Source organism: Salvelinus fontinalis, chromosome 22 (genome assembly GCF_029448725.1).
Source record: "Salvelinus fontinalis isolate EN_2023a chromosome 22, ASM2944872v1, whole genome shotgun sequence".
Lineage (NCBI taxonomy): Eukaryota > Metazoa > Chordata > Actinopteri > Salmoniformes > Salmonidae > Salvelinus > Salvelinus fontinalis.
Genome location: NC_074686.1, coordinates 24,448,352 through 24,469,989, shown reverse-complemented (window position 1 = coordinate 24,469,989; position 21,638 = coordinate 24,448,352). Strand labels below are relative to the sequence as shown.

The 21,638-nt window shown below is 44.4% G+C and overlaps 1 protein-coding gene across 2 annotated transcripts in view; it reads left to right on the top strand.

The window, feature by feature from the left end:
• LOC129820079 (neurexophilin-1-like) overlaps positions 1 to 21,638 on the top strand; it is a 43,548-nt gene that overhangs the window by 19,799 nt on the left and 2,111 nt on the right. For both annotated transcript variants that reach the window (XM_055876921.1, XM_055876920.1), the window contains exon 2: positions 21,218 to 21,638. This exon is cut by the window's right edge. In XM_055876921.1, the coding sequence (XP_055732896.1) occupies positions 21,218 to 21,638 (421 nt within the window). The remainder of the gene's footprint in view (positions 1 to 21,217) is intronic.

The following is a 21,638-nucleotide window of genomic DNA, read 5'->3' as shown; positions in this document are numbered from 1 at the left end:
TAAAGGCCTTTCTTCCGGGTATGTGTGTGTGTGTGTGCATGCGTTTGTACGTGTGTGTGTGTGTGTGTGTGTGTGTGTGTGTGTGTGTGTGTGTGTGTGTGTGTGTGTGTGTGTGTGTGTGTGTGTGTGTGTGTGTGTGTGTGTCTGTGTGTGTGGGTGGAGGGGAGACTTGCCTGCCCCATTGTCTGAGGGGTACATGTCGTCACGGTGACAGCACACCTGAGTGACCGTGGCCCCTTCCTGCTTGGATGCACTTCGCAGTATAGTCGTAATGGGATGGCTGTGTGTGGATGTATATGTTTAAAGTCCATACACTGGAAGGATAGTTGATTCAACTCATTTACCATTGGCATGTTGGCAGGTTTAGGCTTCACAGGTCACATATCCACTGCAGCTTTAATGTAGGTTCAGATAAGCGAGCACAGTCACACATTGCTCTCTTTAACATGAGAGAAGACATGAAATGGCATGAAATGAACATGACGTTCAGTCTGATTCTCCCCTCTAGAGGAGACTCTCTGTGTTCAGACATGACACAGGCCTTTGATTTTTACATTAGTACTCTGAGCTGTAAAGGAGAGGAGAGGAGGCTTACCTGTCCACTGTACTGTCTGATGGTCAAATAAACTGCATTGGGAGTTTCCCACTCGGCTATGCATGGCTTGGCCAGGAGATACACACACACGTAGACACCCGCACGCACACACTCACTCACTCACGCACGCACGCACACACTCACGCACGCACACACTCACGCACACACGCACGCACGCACACGCGCACACACGCACGCACACACTCACACACGCACACGCGCACGCACGCACACACTCACGCACGCACGCACACACTCACGCACGCACGCACACACTCACGCACGCACACACTCACGCATGCACATACTCACGCACACACTCACTCACGCATGCACATACTCACGCAGACAAGGGCTAATCTTGGACTAGCCATTGTTAATCTAAGATTGAGCCTTCCTAGATCCTAATCATTAGCGTGATTGTTTGTACGTGTGTGCGTGTCTGTGTGTGTGTGTGTGTGTGTGTGTGTGTGTGTGTGTGTGTGCGTGCATGCGTACGTGTGTGTAGCCATGACCGTCCTCTCTGCCTGTAAACTACATCCCTTATAGCCAATTCCAGTTGGAGCACTAAGATGCTAGGCTAGGCTAGTGCTTGGCAGGCTTGTCTATTTCATAAAATTAAAATGAACTTCAATCACTTAGTACTGTCAGTCTGTAGTATGTTAATAAATCAGCATAGCCTGGGCAACATGCCTTGAATAGAAAGTCATTTGGCTGGATTTACTATGAATGGAAGTGACAAGGTTGGCTGTTTCAGGTTCCAACGCTTACATTTCCTTAGAAGGTTTTATTGGGAAGACTCTCTTTTTGGGACTGAGGAATAGTGAAAGAGTTTCTGGTCAATATTAAAGAATTTTCTCAGATTTTTCTTCTGAATTTTGCTGAATGGTTTTTGTTGTTTTTTAGATTTCCTTTATGGATCAGAATAATATTGGTCAACTTTATAGTGTGTGACAGAAATTCTTTCAACTGTGTGTGGCTATATATCAACCATAAATGAACAATAGGCATTGAAGCATTGGTTTATTTCACATTGATGTTTGATTAATCTGTCAATAATTCAATCAGATTTGGACGTTGATCTGATGTATTAGCCAGTGGGATATGCCTCATGGGGCTTCTATTGACACCTCTCTTTTCTCTCCTCTCTCTTCCTCTCTCTTTTCTCCCTTTCACTCTGTACTGTGTCACCGCCTGACCGAAAATCAATGGAAGACAGCTACAAACTAAAAACCATTTATAAAATGCAATTACAGACGCCCAATACAGGAGAAGTAAAGGGATCCTGTGTGTGTGTGTGTGTGTGTGTGTGTGCGTGCGCGTGCATGTGTGTGTGTTCGTGGGATCCTGCAACTCCATATTTTTCCTCTCTTCCAGCTGAGTTATTTGTGTCCTCAACCACTAAATCATATTGATTGGAACTTGTCATGGGTTTGAAATGAGGTCAACTGGGATCATTGGCAACAGAAATGGCAGTTTATTGGATTATGGGTTTAATTTGATTTCCAACAACGACCGGACCATACATGATACTGTAGTAGGCCTCCCCAGAGAGTCTCTCTCTCTCTCTCTCTCTCTCTCTCTCTCTCTCTCTCTCTCTCTCTCTCTCTCTCTCTCTCTCTCTCTCTCTCTCTCTCTCTCTCTCTCTCTGTCTCTGTCGCTTTCTCTCTATATATATTAAACCTCTTTACCACTCTCTCTCTTTCTCGTCTCTACCTGTCTCCTGAAACCCTCTTTCTACCTCACAGGATGAAATCCTAATTCTACCTGCTAAAAAACTCATACAGGTTTCTCCAGTGCTTCTTGTTGCAGACTATTTGCCAATCAGCTCCCTCTCTGCCTGTAAGAAAGGTTTCAGGAATATATGCCGTTTCAGGCTACTAACTAACTAATCACTTTTTTCCATACCATGATGCATGTGGGTGTTTCATCTCACTTTATTGACCCAAAAATGTTCATTTTTTTTCTGTCTGCTTCAAGGGGAGGGACATTTATTTTAAGTTCAGTATAACAAATGATCTGTCTTGCTCTCTTTGACTTCTGTGGGCACTGTAGAAATTATTCCAAGCTGTTTTGCAATGGCGTTGTGTTCCTGAAAGGTCAGTTGAATGTGTTGCTGTAGTAGAAGGCCCTTCAGGTCCATCCTCTTTGTCCTCCTGGGACTAACATGCTGTGTGGACTATACATTATACTCTCTTTCTACTGGTGTATGTGTGTGTACATGTATGTGTTTATGTCTATTCAATAGCAGACTGTGGCAGACTGTGTTGCTTTGAGTAGACTGTTTCATTGCAAGACACATTTCTTTGTGAACGGGGAACCTCATGACTTTGTGGTGCTCTTGCTTGTCAGTATGGGAATCTGACCCAATCTGACACATTTACTTTGAATTGTGGGTTAATCTTCCCTCTATCACCCTCAAGGGCTTAATCTGGGTCCAATGTAACAAGTTTTAACCCAGTTAAATAGAAAATCTGAATGTACTACTGTATGACATGCTAATCTCCATTAGAGGTCTTCACAGATCCGACTATACCCGAATACCCGAGACCCGATCCGGGACGCGAGCCGGTCCGGATGAAGAATTAAACATTTTTTACGGGTCTGGGTCGGATCTGATATGATAGTCGTGGGTCTCGGGTATGTGTAATTTTAACTGACTTGTCCGGAAGGACCCGTACAGATCCGAGTGCTGCTGCTGCAGTAGAGAGAGAGACATTGTATTTATGCTGCTCTTGCTTTTCATGGGAGTGGAGAGTGGAGTATGGCGTGTGTAGCTTGTTCATGACCAATCATAAGTCATCATCGGGCTAGCAGCATACCACCCTGCATACCACTGCTGGCTTGCTTCTGAAGCTAAGCAGGGTTGGTCCTGGTCAGACCCTTGATGGGAGACCAGATGCTGCTGGAAGTGGTGTTGGAGGGCCAGTAGGAGGCACTCTTTCCTCTGGTCTAAAAAATATCCCAATGCCCCAGGGCAGTGATTGGGGACACTGCCCTGTGTAGGGTGCCGTCTTTCGGATGGGACGTTAAACGGGTGACCTGACTCTCTGAGGTCATTAAAGATCCCATGGCACTTATCGTAAGAGTAGGGGTGTTAACCCCGGTGTCCTGGCTAAATTCCCAATCTGGCCCTCAAACCATCATGGTCACCTAATAATCCCCAGTTTACAATTGGCTCATTCATCCCCCTCCTCTCCCCTGTAACTATTCCCCAGGTCGTTGCTGCAAATGAGAATGTGTTCTCAGTCAACTTACCTGGTAAAATAACGGTAAAATTAAAATAAAAAAAATTAAAAAGCGGCAATAGGCTACAGTCATAGAGCCTCTGTGTTAGGAGAAAAAAAGTTAGGAGATATCTAATCAATGGAAGATGATGGAATAAAAAATGATGGAATAAAAGTCAAAGGAGAAGGATAGGCTACATCAACCAAGAGCCAATAGGTAGGCTGCTACTTAATATTCTGAATGGAGTTGTTGTTGTTTATAACTGTGTAGGATGAGAAAGCACATGCAGCCTCAATTAGCCTAGCCAGCTAACGTTAGCTAGCTTAACTAGCTTCTCCCGGTTTGATGCACTCAAGACAGGTACTACATAATCATACTTGATAAAAAATGACCTAGCTATGGCAGCCATTAGTCTACTATAATGCTAGTTGGTTGCTGTCTCTCGGCTCTCCCTCCCTCCTCCCTTCTCCACGTGCCACTTGCTCACAGTACGCTAGGGCAGTATCTCTCTCCCTCACACTTTATCAGCGCCAGTTAATAAATTTGTTTAAAAAATGACTTTTCTGCTGCTTTCCTCACTCGGATTCTACTGGGTCTGGATCGGACCAGGTCTATATAGAACGCGTCTAGTTATCCTCTGGTCCGTTTGGAACGGGTCTCTATATTAAAAAATTATATTTATGCTTATCAGGTCCGTGTGGGTAAGCCCCAGATCCATTTCGGAACCGGTCCAAATTTTGGACCCATGAAGACCTCTTCTCTCCCTGTCCTATAAGAGGAGCTCATTAGCCGTCATTTAGCGTTATGTTAATCAGATAATTAATTGTGTTAGATATCGTTGCCTAAACCGTCCCTGTGACAGAATCAATTGTTCATTTACATTTACTTAGCTAATAAAATACATTTCAATATGAGTGTGTTTGCATAATTCTGTCGAAACATGATTAAATGACACATTGCTTGTTTTGTCGCTGTGTCGAGGCCTCTCTCAAACTGATCATTATAAATGATGGAACTAATCATTGCAATACCATAACACCAAATATTATACACCAGATATTTATATTTGTACAGTGAATAATTTAATGTGCTTATAAAACCCTTACTTAATAATGCATTTAGTACTTAAGATGCCTTATAGAGGAGAAGTGGGGACTTTCGACGCATTTGGGGAAATGGTGGTGGCAGTGACGGAGGGAGGGAGGTAAGGATGGAGGGAGGAAGATAGGTATGGAGGTAGGTATGGAGGTAGGTATGGAGGTAGGTATGGAGGGAGGGAGGGAGGTAAGGATGGAGGGAGGAAGATAGGTATGGAGCTAGGGAGGGAGGGAGGTAGGGAGGGAGGGAGGGAGGTAGGGAGGGAGGGAGGTAGGGAGATAGGTATGGAGGGAGGGAGGGAGGTAAGGATGGAGGGAGGGAGGAAGATAGGTATGGAGGGAGGGAGGGAGGGAGGGAGGGAGGGAGGGAGGGAGGGAGGGAGGGAGGGAGGGAGGGAGAGGCATTTCTGTTCTACCTACTTTACAAACTGAAAATCTCATTAAGTGTGACACTGAAGATTAGTTGAGAGGGACCAAAGTGGAGAGAAAATTAGCTCACAAAGGGTTGCCAGCTCTGTACTGTCAGTGAGGGGAGGAAGAGGAGGAGACTTTAGCTTTGTTTGCCTTCATTAATTCTGCATTGGAGCGAGCGGCTCTGAGGAGGGAAAACGCTTGCAGTCACTGATCAGAACAGGCTATGCGGATATGACAGGCGAACAGGTGCCCTCTCTTCCCTCCGAGGGAACACTCTCCCCCCTTTAACTCTCCTCCTCAGGTCTTTAATTGGGGTGAATTTGCCATCGGGCCATCTGCGTGATGACAACATAAAGCCAGCTTTGATTTATGAAGCCTCAAGATGTATTAGAATCAGGATTCTAGAACACAAACAAACGCCAGTGTGTGTCTGGGTATTAGAATCAAGATTTAAACACAAACTATTCACAAATTTATGTCCTGGTATAAATGTTCATTAAAATGCTCTGTAAGTCAGTGGTGCTATAGGATACCACTGTACTTGACCTAACTGATCACTGCTGTGGTACATTGTACACAAGCTATCTGTAAATGTTCTTTCCATCACTCAATCAACATGTAATTGTAGACGTAATCTCTGAAAAAGGATAGACTTCAATTATGCCTGAACTATACAGCAGAAGAAGATGAGAGAGTTGAGTTGACAAACAGACGGTCTGTTGTATGAGGAGGATGTCAGGTCATATACAACACTGTAAATGTGTACTCACAGCGTTTTGTTATGGTTATGGTTAGAGAGGTCTCATCTGACTGGGACTGAGTTTTAAATAGAAAGTACAGGAAAAGCTCAACCAAAGTGTTTATTTGATTGTGCTAATTTTTATTTAACCGTTATTTATCTAGGCAAGTCAGTTAAGAACAAAGTCTTATTTACAATGACGGCCTACCAAAAAGGCAAAAGGCCTCTTGCGGGGCCGAGGGCTGGGTTTATAAATAAAAATAAATAAAATCAAAATAATGGACAAAGCACACATCCCGACAAGAGAGACAGCACAACACTACATAAAGAGAGACCCAAGACAACAACACTGTAAGGGCTGTCGTTCTCCTCATCCTCGGACGAGGAGAGGAGAGAAGGATCAGTAGACCAAAATGCAGCATTCGGGAAATAAGCCATCTTTTATTTGAGCACGACGATGGCAACACGAAAACACAACACTTTCAAAATTACAAAACAAAAAAACGACGTAGACGAAAAACCTGAACATGAACTTACATAACTAACGTAAAACTCACGGACAGGAACAGACTACATCAAAACGAAACGAACATCCAAACAGTCCCGTATGGTGCAAACATAACACAGATACGGAAGACAATCACCCACAAACAAACAGTGAGAACACCCTACCTAAATATGACTCTTAATTAGAGGAGAACGCGAAACACCTGCCTCTAATTAAGAGCCATACCAGGCAACCAAAACCAACATAGAAACAGAAAACATAGACTGCCCACCCAAAACACACGCCCTGACCATAAACACATACAAAAACAACATAAAACAGGTCAGGACCGTTACAGAACCCCCCCCTCAAGGTGCGAACGCCGGGTGCACCAGCACAAAGTCCAGGGGAGGGTCTGGGTGGGCAGTTGACCACGGTGGTGGCTCAGGCTCTGGACGCTGTCCCCACACCACCATAGTCACTTCCCGCTTCTGTCTTCCCCTCCCAATGACCACCCTCAAACTAACATCCCCATAATGAACGGCCAGCACCGGGAGAAGGGGCAGCACCGGGAGAAGGGGCAGCACCGGGACAAGGGGCAGCACCGGGACAAGGGGCAGCACCGGGACAAGGGGCAGCACCGGGACAAGGGGCAGCACCGGGACAAGGGGCAGCACCGGGACAAGGGGCAGCACCGGGACAAGGGGCAGCACCGGGACAAGGGGCAGCACCGGGACAAGGGGCAGGTCCCGGCTGATATACTCAGGCAGATCCTGACTGAACGGCTCTCGACGCTCATGGCTGGCTGACGGCTCTCGACGCTCATGGCTGGCTGACGGCTCTCGACGCTCATGGCAGGCTGACGGCTCTCGACGCTCATGGCAGGCTGACGGCTCTCGACGCTCATGGCAGGCTGACGGCTCTCGACGCTCATGGCAGGCTGACGGCTCTCGACGCTCATGGCTCTCTGACGGCTCTGGCTGCTCATGGCTCGCTGGCGGCTCTGGCAGATCCTGTCTGGTTGGCGGCTCTGGCAGATCCTGTCTGGTTGGCGGCTCTGGCAGATCCTGTCTGGTTGGCGGCTCTGGCAGATCCTGTCTGGTTGGCGGCTCTGGCAGATCCTGTCTGGCGGGCGGCTCTAGCGGCTCCTGTCTGGCGTGCGGCTCTAGCGGCTCCTGTCTGGCAGACGGCTCTGTAGGCTCATGGCAGACGGGCGGCTTAGCAGGCTCATGGCAGACGGGCGGCTTTGCAGGCTCATGGCAGACGGATGGCTCAGACGGCGCTGGGGAGACGGATGGCTCAGATGGCGCTGGGGAGACGGATGGCTCAGATGGCGCTGGGGAGACGGATGGCTCAGATGGCGCTGGGGAGACGGATGGCTCAGATGGCGCTGGTGAGACGGATGGCTCTGGCCGGATACGGCGCACTGTAGACCTGGTGCGTGGTGCCGGAACTGGAGTCACCGGGCTAAGGATAAGCACCTTCCTACCAGTGCGGGGAGCAGGGACAGGGCACACTGTACTCTCAAAGCCCACTCTATAACTGATGCGAGGTACCGGCACTGGTGACACCGGGCTGAGGACAAGCACATCAGGATTAGTAGGGGGAGAAGATACAGTGTGTACAGGGCTCTGGAGACGCACAGGAGGCTTTGTGCGTGGTGCCGGAACTGGAGGCACCGGGCTAGATACACGCACTACAGGGAGAGTGCGTGGAGGAGGAAAAGGGCTCAGGAGACGCACTGGTAGCCTAGTGCGTAGTGTAGGCACTGTAGGTACTAGGCTGGGGCGGGGAGGTGGCGCCGGAAATACCGGACCGTGGAGGCGTACTGGCACTCTTGAGCATTGAGCCTGCCCAACCTTACCTGGTTGAATGCTCCCGGTCGCCCGACCAGTGCGGGGAGGTGGAATAACCCGCACCGGCCTATGTAGACGAACCGGGGAAACCATGCGTAAGGCAGGTACCATGTATGCCGGCCCGAGGAGACGCACTGGAGACCAGACGCGTTGAGCCGGCCTCATGACACCTGGCTCAATACCCAATCTAGCCCTGCCAGTGCGGGGAGGTGGAATAACCCGCACTGGCCTATGCACTCGTACAGGAGACACCGTGCGCTCTACTGCGTAACACGGCGCCTGCCCGTACTCCCGCTCTCCACGGTAAGCCTGGGAAGTGGGCGCAGGTCTCCTACCTGCCCTTGGCCCACTACCTCTTAGCCCCCCCCCAAGAAATTTTTGGGTGTTACTTACGGGCTTTTTGGGCTTCCGTGCCAGACGCGTTCCCTCATAACTCCGGTTCCTCTCTCTGGTAGCCTCTGCTCTCCTCAGTGCCTCCAGCTGCTCCCATGGGAGGCGATCCCTACCAGCCAGGATCTCCTCCCATGTGTAGCAACCCTTTCCGTCCAATATATCGTCCCATGTCCATTGCTCCTTCTTTTCCTGTCCCTTACTCCGTTGAGTTTTCCCTTGCCGCTTGGTCCTAGCGTGGTGGGTGATTCTGTAAGGGCTGTCGTTCTCCTCATCCTCGGACGAGGAGAGGAGAGGAGAGAAGGATCAGTAGACCAAAATGCAGCATTCGGGAAATAAGCCATCTTTTATTTGAACACGACGATGGCAACACGAAAACACAACACTTTCAAAATTACAAAACAAAAAAACGACGTAGACGAAAAACCTGAACATGAACTTACATAACTAACGTAAAACTCACAGACAGGAACAGACTACATCAAAACGAAACGAACATCCAAACAGTCCCGTATGGTGCAAACATAACACAGATACGGAAGACAATCACCCACAAACAAACAGTGAGAACACCCTACCTAAATATGACTCTTAATTAGAGGAGAACGCAAAACACCTGCCTCTAATTAAGAGCCATACCAGGCAACCAAAACCAACATAGAAACAGAAAACATAGACTGCCCACCCAAAACACACGCCCTGACCATAAACACATACAAAAACAACATAAAACAGGTCAGGACCGTTACAAACACAGCATGGCAGCAACACATGACAACACAGCATGGTAGCAACACATGACAACAACACGGTAGTAACACAATATGGCAGAAGCACAACATGGTAGCAGCACAAAACACAGACAACAGCATACCTACAGCATTGTGGAATATTTATTATTGAAAATATATTTCTTTCATGATAAGAAATGAGCTTCTTGGGTTTCATGCCTGTAATTTGTCACACATTTCACATTTTGGAATAGAGACTGTGTATAAAGGATAAAGTACTTACTAAACTCAGAAAAAAAGAAACTACTGTCAACTGCGTTTATTTTCAGCAAACTTAACATGTGTAAATATTTGTATGAGCATAACAAGATTCAACAATTGAGACATAAACTGAACAAGTTCCACAGACATGTAACTAACAGAAATTGATTAATGTGTCCCTGAACAAAGGGAGGGTCAAAATCAACAGTAACAGTCAGTGTCTGGTGTGGCCACCAGCTGCATTAAGTACTGCAGTGCATCTCCTCCTCATGGACTCCACCAGATTTGCCAGTTCTTGCTGTGAGATGTTACCCCACTCTTCCACCAAGGCACCTGCAAGTTCTGGACATTTCTGGAGGGAATGGCCCTAGCCCTCACCCTCCGATCCAACAGGTCCCAGACGTGCTCAATGGGATTGAGATCCGGGCTCTTTGCTGGCCATGCAGAACACTGACATTCCTGTCTTGCAGGAAATCACGCACAGAATGAGCAGTATGGCTTGTGGCATTATCATGCTGGAGGGTCATGTCAGGATGAGCCTGCAGGAAGGGTACCACATGAGGGAGGAGGTCTTCCCTGTAACGCACAGCGTTGAGATTGCCTCCAATGACAACAAGCTCAGTCCGATGATGCTGTGACACACCACTCCAGACCATGACGGACCTCCAAATCGATCCCGCTCCGGAGTACAGGCCTGGGTGTAACGCTCATTCCTTCGACGATAAACGTTAATCCGACCATCACCCCTGGTGAGACAAAACCATGACTCGTCAGTGAAGAGCACTTTTTCCCAGTCCTGTCTGGTCCAGCGACGGTGGATTTGTGCCCATAGGCGACGTTGTTGCTGGTGATGTCTGGTGAGGATCTGCCTTACAACAGGCCTACAAGCCCTCAGTCCAGCCTCTCTCAGCCTATTGCGGAGAGTCTGAGCACTGATGGAGGGATTGTGCGTTTTTGGTGTAACTCGGGCAGTTGTTGTTGCCATCCTGTACCTGTCCCGCAGGTGTGATGTTCGGATGTACCGATCCTGTGCAGGTGTTGTTACACGTGGGCTGCCACTGCGAGGACGATCAGCTGTCCGTCCTGTCTCCCTGTCGCGCTGTCTTAGGCGTCTCACAGTACAGACATTGCAATTTATTGCCCTGGCCACATCTGCAGTCCTCATGCCTCCTTGCAGCATGCCTAAGGAACGTTCACGCAGATGAGCAGTGACCATGGGCATCTTTCTTTTGGTGTTTTTCAGAGTCAGTAGAAATGACTCTATAGTGTTCTAAGTTTTCATAACTGTGACCTTAATTGCCTACCGTCTGTAAGCTGTTAGTGTCTTAAGGACCGTTCCACAGGTGATGTTCATTAATTGTTTATGGTTCATTGAACAAGCATGGGAAACAGTGTTTATACCTTTTACAATGAAGATCTGTGAAGTTATTTTGATTTTTAAGAATTATCCTGAAAAAAGGCGTTTATTTTTTTGCTGAGTTTAGTTACATCCCTTTGAAAGAGTCTATTTTGGCTAGATTCTTTCCATATCGCGGAAGATCCGCATTATAGCACGATTAACGGTTAAAGGCAATGTTTCCACGTTTGCGTAGACATTCATGGTAAGCGCTGCCTACAGATGTAGGATCTTAATTTGATCACCCTGTTGCAGGAGAACTTTCCTGCAATGGAGGAAATGTACAACTTGAAATGTATTTGAGGCTCAAAAAGGCTTCTGAAGTTCGCAATTTCCACTTTGACAATTTATTCTTGATTTTCCCCTACATAAATGTCCAATAATTATAATGCAAATACTAATTCACATTTCCTGTTTCTGCAGGATTACTTTCCTGTTGAATCAAAGAGGCTCAAATTAAGATCCTACTTCTGTATGTTGGCTCAATCGAAGATTAGCTTTAAATGTCAATTGTGCTGTAGCGCGGATCTTCCGTGGATCTTCCGCAGATCTTCCGCAGATCTTCCGCAGATCTTCCGCAGATCTTCCGCGGATTTTCCGCGATACGGATTGAATCTAGGCCTCGGACGACGACTATGAGCCAAAAATGAATATTTGTGTGAATATTTGTTATAGATACCAATAAAGCACAACAACGACGGAAGGGAACAAACAGGCAGTAAATAAATGGGAGGAGATTTTCGATATACCAATTCCATGGCACATATTTTATGAACTACACTTTATTCAACACTTTTTTCAAATTAAATGATTATATAAATTATTATATAAAATTCTTGCCACTGAAAGAATGCTATGTATATAAAGGGCATACAGCAATCTCAGGTCTGTAGATTTAGCTGCGAAGAGACAGAATCAGTAGATCATTTATTCTGGTACTACTCCTATGTAGCTTGTTTCTGCTCACAGGTTCAGGAATGGTTACAAAATCACAACATGCACTTCAAATGAACCTTACAAATAGCAGTTGGGCGATGTGGAAAACCATAGTCAATAAATAATATAATAATACTCGTAGGAAAGGTTTTCATCTTTAGCTCACAATCTGAGGATACTATACAATTAGAAAAGTAAAACATCACAATGGAAAAATATATGTCACATGGACACCCAACGAGGGTGGTCTTTGGTGATAGGTGGGATGGGCTGAGAGTGGCTGAGGGGTGGGATTAAAGAGCTCATGTTTGGTAATGTATTATTGTTATGTGACTGCTTTATATAAAACTACCATGTATGCAAAATGTATGTAGCAGAAAAGCAGTAAAAAATATATTTGTCCTTCATGGAGGGGTAGAGCAGCTCATAGATTACAGCACCTGTACATAACCCATCTACAATTTAGCCCAAACAACTACCTCTTTACCTACTGTATTTATTTATTAATTTATTTTGCTCCTTTGCACCCCATTATTTCTGTCTCTACTTTGCACTTTCTTCCAATGCAAACCAACCATTCCAGTGTTTTTTTTGTTTTTATTTTACTTGCTGTGTTGTACTCACTTCGCCTCCATGGCCTTTTTATATTTTTATTTATTTATACATATATCTGTTTGCCTTCACCTCCCTTATCTCACCTCACTTGCTCACATTGTATATAGACTTATTTTTTTTTCACTGTATTATTTACTATATGTTTGTTTTTACTCCATGTGTAACTATGTGTTGTTGTATGTGTCGAACTGCTTTGCTTTATCTTGGCCAGGTCGCAATTGTAAATGAGAACGTGTTCTCAATTTGCCTACCTGGTTAAATAAAGGTTAAATAAAAAAAATAAAAAATAAAATAAAAAACAATTTATTATTTTTTTTAAATACAACAGGTAGTAAATTATGTTTAGGGTGTGGGTGGCTGGTCGGAGCTCCAGCCCCCTGATCACCTTAAATCACTGGTCTCTGCTCCACTTCCTTCACTATGTTTTTGGGACTGAGCTTTTCTGTTACATTACCTACTTACCGATGCCACAGGGAGCCTATGGTCATTTTACACTTACACGTACATTTACATACACACACACACACACACACACACACACACACACACACACACACACACACACACACACACACACACACACACACACACACACACACACACACACACACACACACACACACACACACACACACACACACACACAGTAGGAAAGATAAGTTGCGTCTAACAGCCTTCTTACAAGACCATTAGGCAGTTCTAGTGCATGGTCTCAATGTGATATTACAACACTGCATAACAGCTGTCTAGCTCTCTGCAGGGCCGGCTCTATTCGCCAGCACCACTGGTTTCAGCCCAAGGCAAGCATACTGCATAGTCATGTTAGTAATGACTCTGTTTTATGGCCTGATCCTGTACTTATAGTAGGGGAATAGAGGAGAGGATTCCAACTGTATGAGCCAATATACAGTCAGATGTATAATGTTAGATCAAATAAAGAAAAACGTATTTCTATATATACAGTACCAGTCAAAGGTTCAAACTGTCCTTATTGCATGGGTTCTGACTGAATATATAGCAAAAAGACTAGCTTGAAAGAGATTGGCAATAGTGATATTGTAAGAAATAACTAGTGTTGTTGTTATATTGTAAGAAATAACTACAGCTTCAACACATTTCCATTGCATTCAAGTATGACAAAACAAATTCAACAATGACTATAAAAGTTTTTTTGTATTTTTGTTATGTTCATAAGAAATATTGAAATGCATACAAGGCTGCAAAGGATGTAGCTAGCTATCAGTATTGTCTGGTGAATGACCCGTTTCTTGTTAGTTACAGCTGGTCAGCCAATACTAAAGGAGGATTCTATACTCTCTCTGATAATGCTTTACTCAATTGGAGGTTCATTATATGTATTTGCAGGGTCACTCCTCCACTGTCCTCCCCCCTTCTCTCTCCTTATAGAACTGTCAAATTTCCCTTTCTTTCTGTCCTCTTTCTCCATCGTCTTTCATAAGGGCTCTTTTCATTCAACACATTATAGTTCGCCTGCCTTCATTCTCCCTCTAGAATTACATCTCAGGAAAAGCTTTGCAGTTCCTTTACCATGGATATGATTGGACGTTTTCAATAGAAGCTAAGTAGAACCAATCTTTAATCTTTAATCTACTGTCTTTTGCAAAAGTAGACTAAATTATATTTTCTGTAGGTGGTTGTTTTTTACCGGTCTAAAATGGGTTGTGTGAAAAATATAAACCACATAATTGTATTGTATGGTTTCATTATGGTATACAGATGTAGGATCTTTTTGATCATTCTTTTGTTGCTGAGAATGTGTAGTGTATTCAGAAATGCTTCTAACGTTTGCATTTCCACTTTACAATGTCAGACCTGATTTGCCCTAATGAAAAATGTATCAAAAATTTCCATTAATTATAATCTACATAATAATTCACATCTCCAGTTGCTGCAGGGTTATTTTACAGCTGTAGCAAACTGGCTCAAATTAAGATCCTACATCTGTATGTTAAGTATGAGTAATACTGTCACTTTTCTGGCAGACTTATCTTTATTATGACACCTATATGACACCTATATGATATCATGCCATGTTGAAGTGTGAAACTCTTTGCTGTGCTGCAGTGAATTGTCAGCTAATGAACTTTAGGCCTAGTGAAACCAACTAATCAGTATAAAGATGTGGCAATAATAATTATAATTGCTAATTTGGCTTATCGTTTTAATTATTCAATGTTGTTAGTTTACTTTAATTTGATCATATACTTTCATGCTCATCATTAACCTGCTAATCTTCTGCGATTACGTAGGTGGACCTAACCTCTGTTGCCCTCATCATTTAGTTTCAATTGAAGATATTGTTAAGAAGCTCTGGATGTTGATTTTTTTGGGAGGGGCCTCCTGTAAAATAATCTAGGGAAAACTTAGAACAGAGACTGACATGTTGTCACCCATATCTGTGGTGTTTGCGTTAAGTCTTAGACCATGTCTCCATTTGTTTAAACATATCGATATGGTACTTAAACTATAATTAGCCACACAATCAGTGTTCTCTTTATTTGAATATATAGCATCACAGCACTGTAATGACGTTTCATAATCCGTAGATAAAAACAGTATTCCATCACTAAAGGACAGTAAATATTGGTTTAACAGCCTAATGAGCTATAGATTACTGTTAATGTTGGCAATGTTAAGGGTCTGTATGTCTTTAAACTGAGTCAGTTGTAACCATTCACAATGCATCAATGTTGTTTTGATGGAGGAGTTTGGACTATGCTGCTTTCTTCTCTGTTCGCTAATAGTTGAATCAGAACTTCAACTCCATCACGTCTTCTAGAATTCTGAATCAGCACTCTATTCCCTTTATAGTGTAATACTTTTGACCAGAGCTCTATGTAGTGAGCTTGGCTTGGCAAAACAAGTGCCCACCTGCATATAGGGAATAGGGTGCTATTTCAGAATCACCACTGAATTATGTCTAAGGGGACTTTGTCAGGTCATTGGTGACACCTGTCCACTCATAGCTGAGTTGTGATAGTTATCAGGTAGCTGAGTTGGGATGGTTATCTGGTAGCAAGAGTTCTCTGCCTGCTTGTGTCAAATGGTTTTCTGCTATAGTGTGTGTGTGTGTGTGTGTGTGTGTGTGTGTGTGTGTGTGTGTGTGTGTGTGTGTGTGTGTGTGTGTGTGTGTGTGTGTGTGTGTGTGTGTGTGTGTGTGTGTGTGTGTGTGTGTGAGAGAGATATGGAGTTGGCCCCCCCCTTTGCTGCTATAACTTCTCTGCGCTACGGATCCCTTTAGCGGGATCATTTTCCTAAACAACCGCTGAATTGCAGGGCGCAAAATATTACTAACAATATTTATAATCATGCAAGTGAAATAAAACAAAACACAGTAGCTTGTTGTTAATCCACCTATCGTGTCAGATTTTGAAAATATGCTTTGCAGCGAAAGCAATCCAAGCTTTTGTGAGTGTATCAATCAATGCTACAACAGCTAGCCCCAAATTAGCATGGTCACGAAAGTCAGAAAAGCAATAAAATGAATCGCTTACCTTTGATAATCTTCAGATGTTTGCACTCACGAGACTCCCAGTTACACAACAAATGTTATTTTTGTTCGATAAATATTACTTTTATAACAAAAAAACGCCATTTAGGTTGCGCTTTATGTTCAGAAAACTACAGCCTCGTTCCGGTTCTGAAAGACAGACGAAAATTCCCAAACGTATCAGATTCAAAAATATTACAAAAAATATTTATAATCATGCAATCACAAGTGAAATATACCAAAACACAACTTAGCTTGTTGTTAATCCACCTATCGTGTCAGATTTTGAAAATATGCTTTGCAGCGAAAGCAATCCAAGCTTTTGTGAGTGTATAAATCAATGTTAAAACAGCTAGCACCAAATTAGCATGGTCACGAAAGTCAGAAAAGCAATAAAATTAATCGCTTACCTTTGATAATCTTCAGATGTTTGCATTCACGAGACTCCCAGTTACACAACAAATGTTCTTTTTGTTTGATAAATATTACTTTTATAACTAAAAACCACCATTTGGGTTGCGCGTTTTGTTCAGAAAACGAAAGCCTCGTTCCGTTCGACGAAAATTCCAAAAAGTATCCGTAATGTTCGTAGAAACATGTCAAATGTTTTTTATAATCAGTCCTTAGGTTGTTTTTAACAAACATAATCGATAATATTTCAACCGGACCGTAACCTATTCAATACGAGAGAGAAAGAAAATGGAGAGCTACCCCTCTCGCGCGCAGGAACTAATCAGAGGACACCTGACTAGTTTTGAAAAATCTCGCAAATTTTTCAAAATAAAAGCCTGAAACTATGTCTAAAGCCTGGGCACAGCCTGAGGAAGCCATTGGAAAATGAATCTGGTTAATACTCCTTTAAATGGAAGAAAGACGGGCCAGGAAACACAGATTTAAAAAAAAAAAAATCACTTCCGGGTTAGATTTTCTCAGGTTTTCACCTGCAGAATCAGTTTTGTTATACTCACAGACAATATTTTGACCGTTTTGGAAACTTTGGAGTGTTTTCTATCCTAATCTGTAAATTATATGCATATTCTACAATCTGGACTTGAGAAATAGTCAGTTTACCTTGGGAACGTTAATTTAAAAATAAAAAAAAATCTGACCCCTAGCATCAAGAGGATAACAGCCTACACTCTTCTGGTATGTTGGCCGATTAGGCCTGGCTCGCAGTCGTCGTTCCAATTCATCCCAAAGGTGTTCGATGGGGTTGAGGTCAGGGCTCTGTGCAGGCCAGCGAAGTTCTTCCACACTGTTCTCGATAAACCGTTTCTGTATGGATCTCGCTTTGTGCACGGGGGCTTTTTCATGCTGAAACAGGAAAGGGTCTTCCCAAACTGTTGCCACAAAGTTGGATGCACAGAATTGTCTAGAATGTCATTGTGTGCTGTAGCGTTAAGATTTTCCTTCACTGGAACTAAGGGCCTTGCCCGAATCATGAAAAAACAGCCCCAGACCTTTATTCCTCCTCCACCAAACTTTCCAGTTGGCACTATGTAATGGGGCAGGTAGCGTTCTTCTGGCATCCACCAAACCCAGATTCGTCCATCGGACTGCCAGATGGTGAAGCGTGATTCACTACTCCAGATAACACGTTTACAGTGATCCAGAGTCCAATGGCGGCGAGCTTCACACCACTCCAGCCAACGCTTGGCATTGCGCATGGTGATTTTAGGCTTGTGCGCGGCTGCTCGGCCATGGAAACTCATTTTATGAGGCTCCCGACGAATACTTCTTGTGCTGACGTTGCTTCCACAGGCAGTTTGGAACTTGATAGTGAGTGCTGCAACCGAGGACAGACAATTTTTAAGCGCTACGCACTTCAGCACTCGGCGGTCCCGTTCCGTGAGCTTGTGTGGCCTACCACTTCACGGCTGAGCCGTTGTTGCTCCTAAACGTTTCCACGTCACAATAACAGCACTTACAGTTGACCGGGGCAGGTCTAGCATGGCAGAAATTTGACGAACTGACTTGATGGAAAGGTTGAAAATCAATGAGCTCTTCAGTAAGGCCATTCTACTGCCAATGTTTGTCTATGGAGATTGCATGGCTGTGTGCTCGATTTTATACACCTGTCAGCAACGGGTGTGGCTGAAATAGCCGAATCCACTCATTTGAAGGGTTGTCCCCATTTTTTTGTATATATGGCGTAGGTTCTGATGGGAGTGTGTATGTGTGTGGTGTGTGCATTTGTGGGTTAACGTGTGTGCCATCATTTACAATGATGGCACACACGTTAATGATGGCACACACGGCCATCATTATAAAAAATAAAAACATGTATGTTTGTGTCATTCCATAGTTTCAGCGATGAATCACAGTGTCGACTGCTGTTGCGTTGTGTTATGACTTACATCCTGAACACACGGAGCTCGTACAGCTCTCTCTGACCCAAGCATTTCCCTATACCTATAGCCTAGGCCCAGGGGAAGACATCTGTCTGAGCCTGGCCTGTAGTCAGTTGTGAGGCTCAGGCCTCTGCTGGCCAGAATGCTGCCATGTTTACCAGATGCACCGTCTGTCCCCCCAGGTAAACTAACCATCTGGCAACACTGAGCCTCAGCAGACACTCTGGGCCAGGGCCCAAAGCATGCTGGAAAATGGAGTCAAACACATTGGCCCAAGGCCCAAAGCATGCTGGATGATGGAGTCAAATAAACTGGCCGTGGGCCTGAAGCTTCATAGATCAACTTGCGCGCGTGTGTGTGTGTGTGTGTGTGTGTGTGTGTGTGTGTGTGTGTGTGTGTGTGTGTGTGTGTGTGTGTGTGTGTGTGTGTGTGTGTGTGTGTGTGTGTGTGTGTGTGTGTGTGTGTGTGTGTGTGTGTGTGTGTGTGTCTTGTACTGTGGCTGTCTATAAAGGACAATGGACAAACAGTAAGTATGGGTAAACATACACGGCATGCACATGTTTTAGAGTACCATGAAATCATGAAAATGTTTGAGCGTAGTGCATTCACAAAATACAGGACTCACTTATTATGATGTTATTTATGAGATATTAACATCAACTATTCTGCATGGAACAACATTAATTGGTTTTATCAATCTACTCTCTATACAGTATACATGTATTTTCTATATGTACACTTTATCACCAGTTATAAGTCATTCATGATTACCATGTATAGGTCTTAAATCATGCCCTCCCAACATGCCCTCAGTGTCCATACAACACACTTAATTACATACATACAGTACACCCTGAGGCATAAGTCACAGTCTCACTGGGCTGTTAGTCCTGTTGAGTAGGCTAATCTTCATTCATATTATACCTCAATATTAAACTGGAAACATTACCATAGACTTAGGCCAGATGGAATCTGCAGGGAAGATTTCTGATCAATACCGTTGTATTGTAATCTCCTTATGTAATCAATGAAACTGTGTATGTAGAAGCAATATGTAGTTTAATGTGAAGGAATTCATTAGGTATTTGAAGCCTTCAGGGCTGAAGGATATTCTGCCTACTCAGGTTCAGAGTGGACATAGGTCTACCGATGACCCCAAAACAAAGGAATGCCTGAAATAGAGGTTGTAAAATGTCACCTGTAACTACAGTAAAGTACAGTCACTTGCAACTACAGTAAACTACAGTCACCTGTAACTACAGTAAACTCCGTAATGAGTGGTTGTTTGTAGCATGATGAGGCTCATGTTAAAGGATGTCTTGTTTCCCCTTCTGGCCATTGCGTACAGAAAGCTTCCGACAAAAATTATATTTATAATTACATACATCTACTTCTAACTAGGTTAAAATGGCTTTCAATCTGCAGTTCAAAACGCATACTTAAGGGATCTATTCAATCTGTAACAATGAAGCATTACACATTCCGCGGTATACATATTAAGGTAATTTCCAAATGAGCTGACATATGCAGTGTTTAACATGAATGCACTCTGCGTTTTGAATAGAGCCCTCAATGTAATTATCTTTTTTATTTGTTCTCTTCTCTCAGCACCTTATACGAACCATATAGGCATATTCTCCCCCTAAACAATGGCTATAGGGATCACCCCTTAGTGCTGACACGGTCTGAGGAAGTCAATTCATGTCCAAAGGGCCAACTGATTGGTAGCGAAACCTTATTTTCTATGTATCGATCCCAGAGGGCCTCGGCCCACGAAATGCAAAAATCTCTGGGCAAGACGGATCTGCTGTCACGTCTTACAGTAGAAATCAGCCAATCAATGTCACTTCCCTCCGCCGGGGCCTGTATGAACCTAATTCCAGTCATCGTGGCTAAATGGTGAAGACCTGGGGGTTCATCAATCATCAATCCAAGCAGCGCTTTGTGCTTAATAGTCTAGTCTTTACTGAATAGCCACTGCATTTATCTATCTGGGGGAGCCAAGTGGAAATCCCTTCTACAGAGAGAGAGAGAGAGAGAGAGAGAGAGAGAGAGAGAGAGAGAGAGAGAGAGAGAGAGAGAGAGAGAGAGAGAGAGAGAGAGAGAGAGAGGAGAGAGAGAGGAGAGAGAGAGAGAGAGAGAGAGAGAGAGAGAGAGAGAGAGAGAGAGGAGAGAGAGAGAGGAGAGAGAGAGAGAGAGAGAGAGGAGAGAGAGGAGAGGAGAGGGAGAGAGGAGGAGAGAGGAGAGAGAGAGAGAGAGAGAGAGAAAACAATGTCAACAATACTTTGATCGCTGTGTTGTGTCTCTCACACATTCTATTTCCCAAATGGGGGCTGTCTGCTAACATGTTTCGAAATTGAAGCTCGCTGAAAGATGGATTACCGGTATCTCTCCTGTCCTCTCCCCACTTCAGAGTCCATTTTGATCTGTCTGTTTTGTAGAAAGCTGCGTGTAGTGCCTGAATGTGAAGTACATTTTTTCTGAATCTGATATTAATATCTGCTGAAGTGTCTCTTTGCTTGTTTGAATGTCTCAAGTACTACCGTGTCGCCTATAACAGTATGACATACCAGTTAGTGAAACGTATCTCCTCTTCTCTCTCTATTTCAGGTGACAAGTGTTCATGCTTCCAAGGCGGACCTCCTCAAGTCGGGCAGCCCCAAGTCGACGTTAAAACACATATGGACAGAAAGCAGCAAGGACCTGTCAATCAGCAGGTTGCTGTCACAGACTCTCCATGGCAAAGAGAACACCACGGCCCTGGACCTGCGCTACGACACCCCGGAGCCCTACTCCGAGCAGGACCTCTGGGACTGGCTGAGGAACTCCACCGACCTCCAGGATTCTAGAGCAAGAGCTAAGCGGCGGCCTATGGTCAAGACGGGCAAGTTCAAGAAGATGTTTGGCTGGGGAGACTTCCACTCCAACATCAAGACAGTCAAGCTCAACCTCCTCATCACCGGGAAGATCGTGGACCACGGCAACGGAACCTTCAGCGTCTACTTCAGACACAACTCCACAGGCCAGGGCA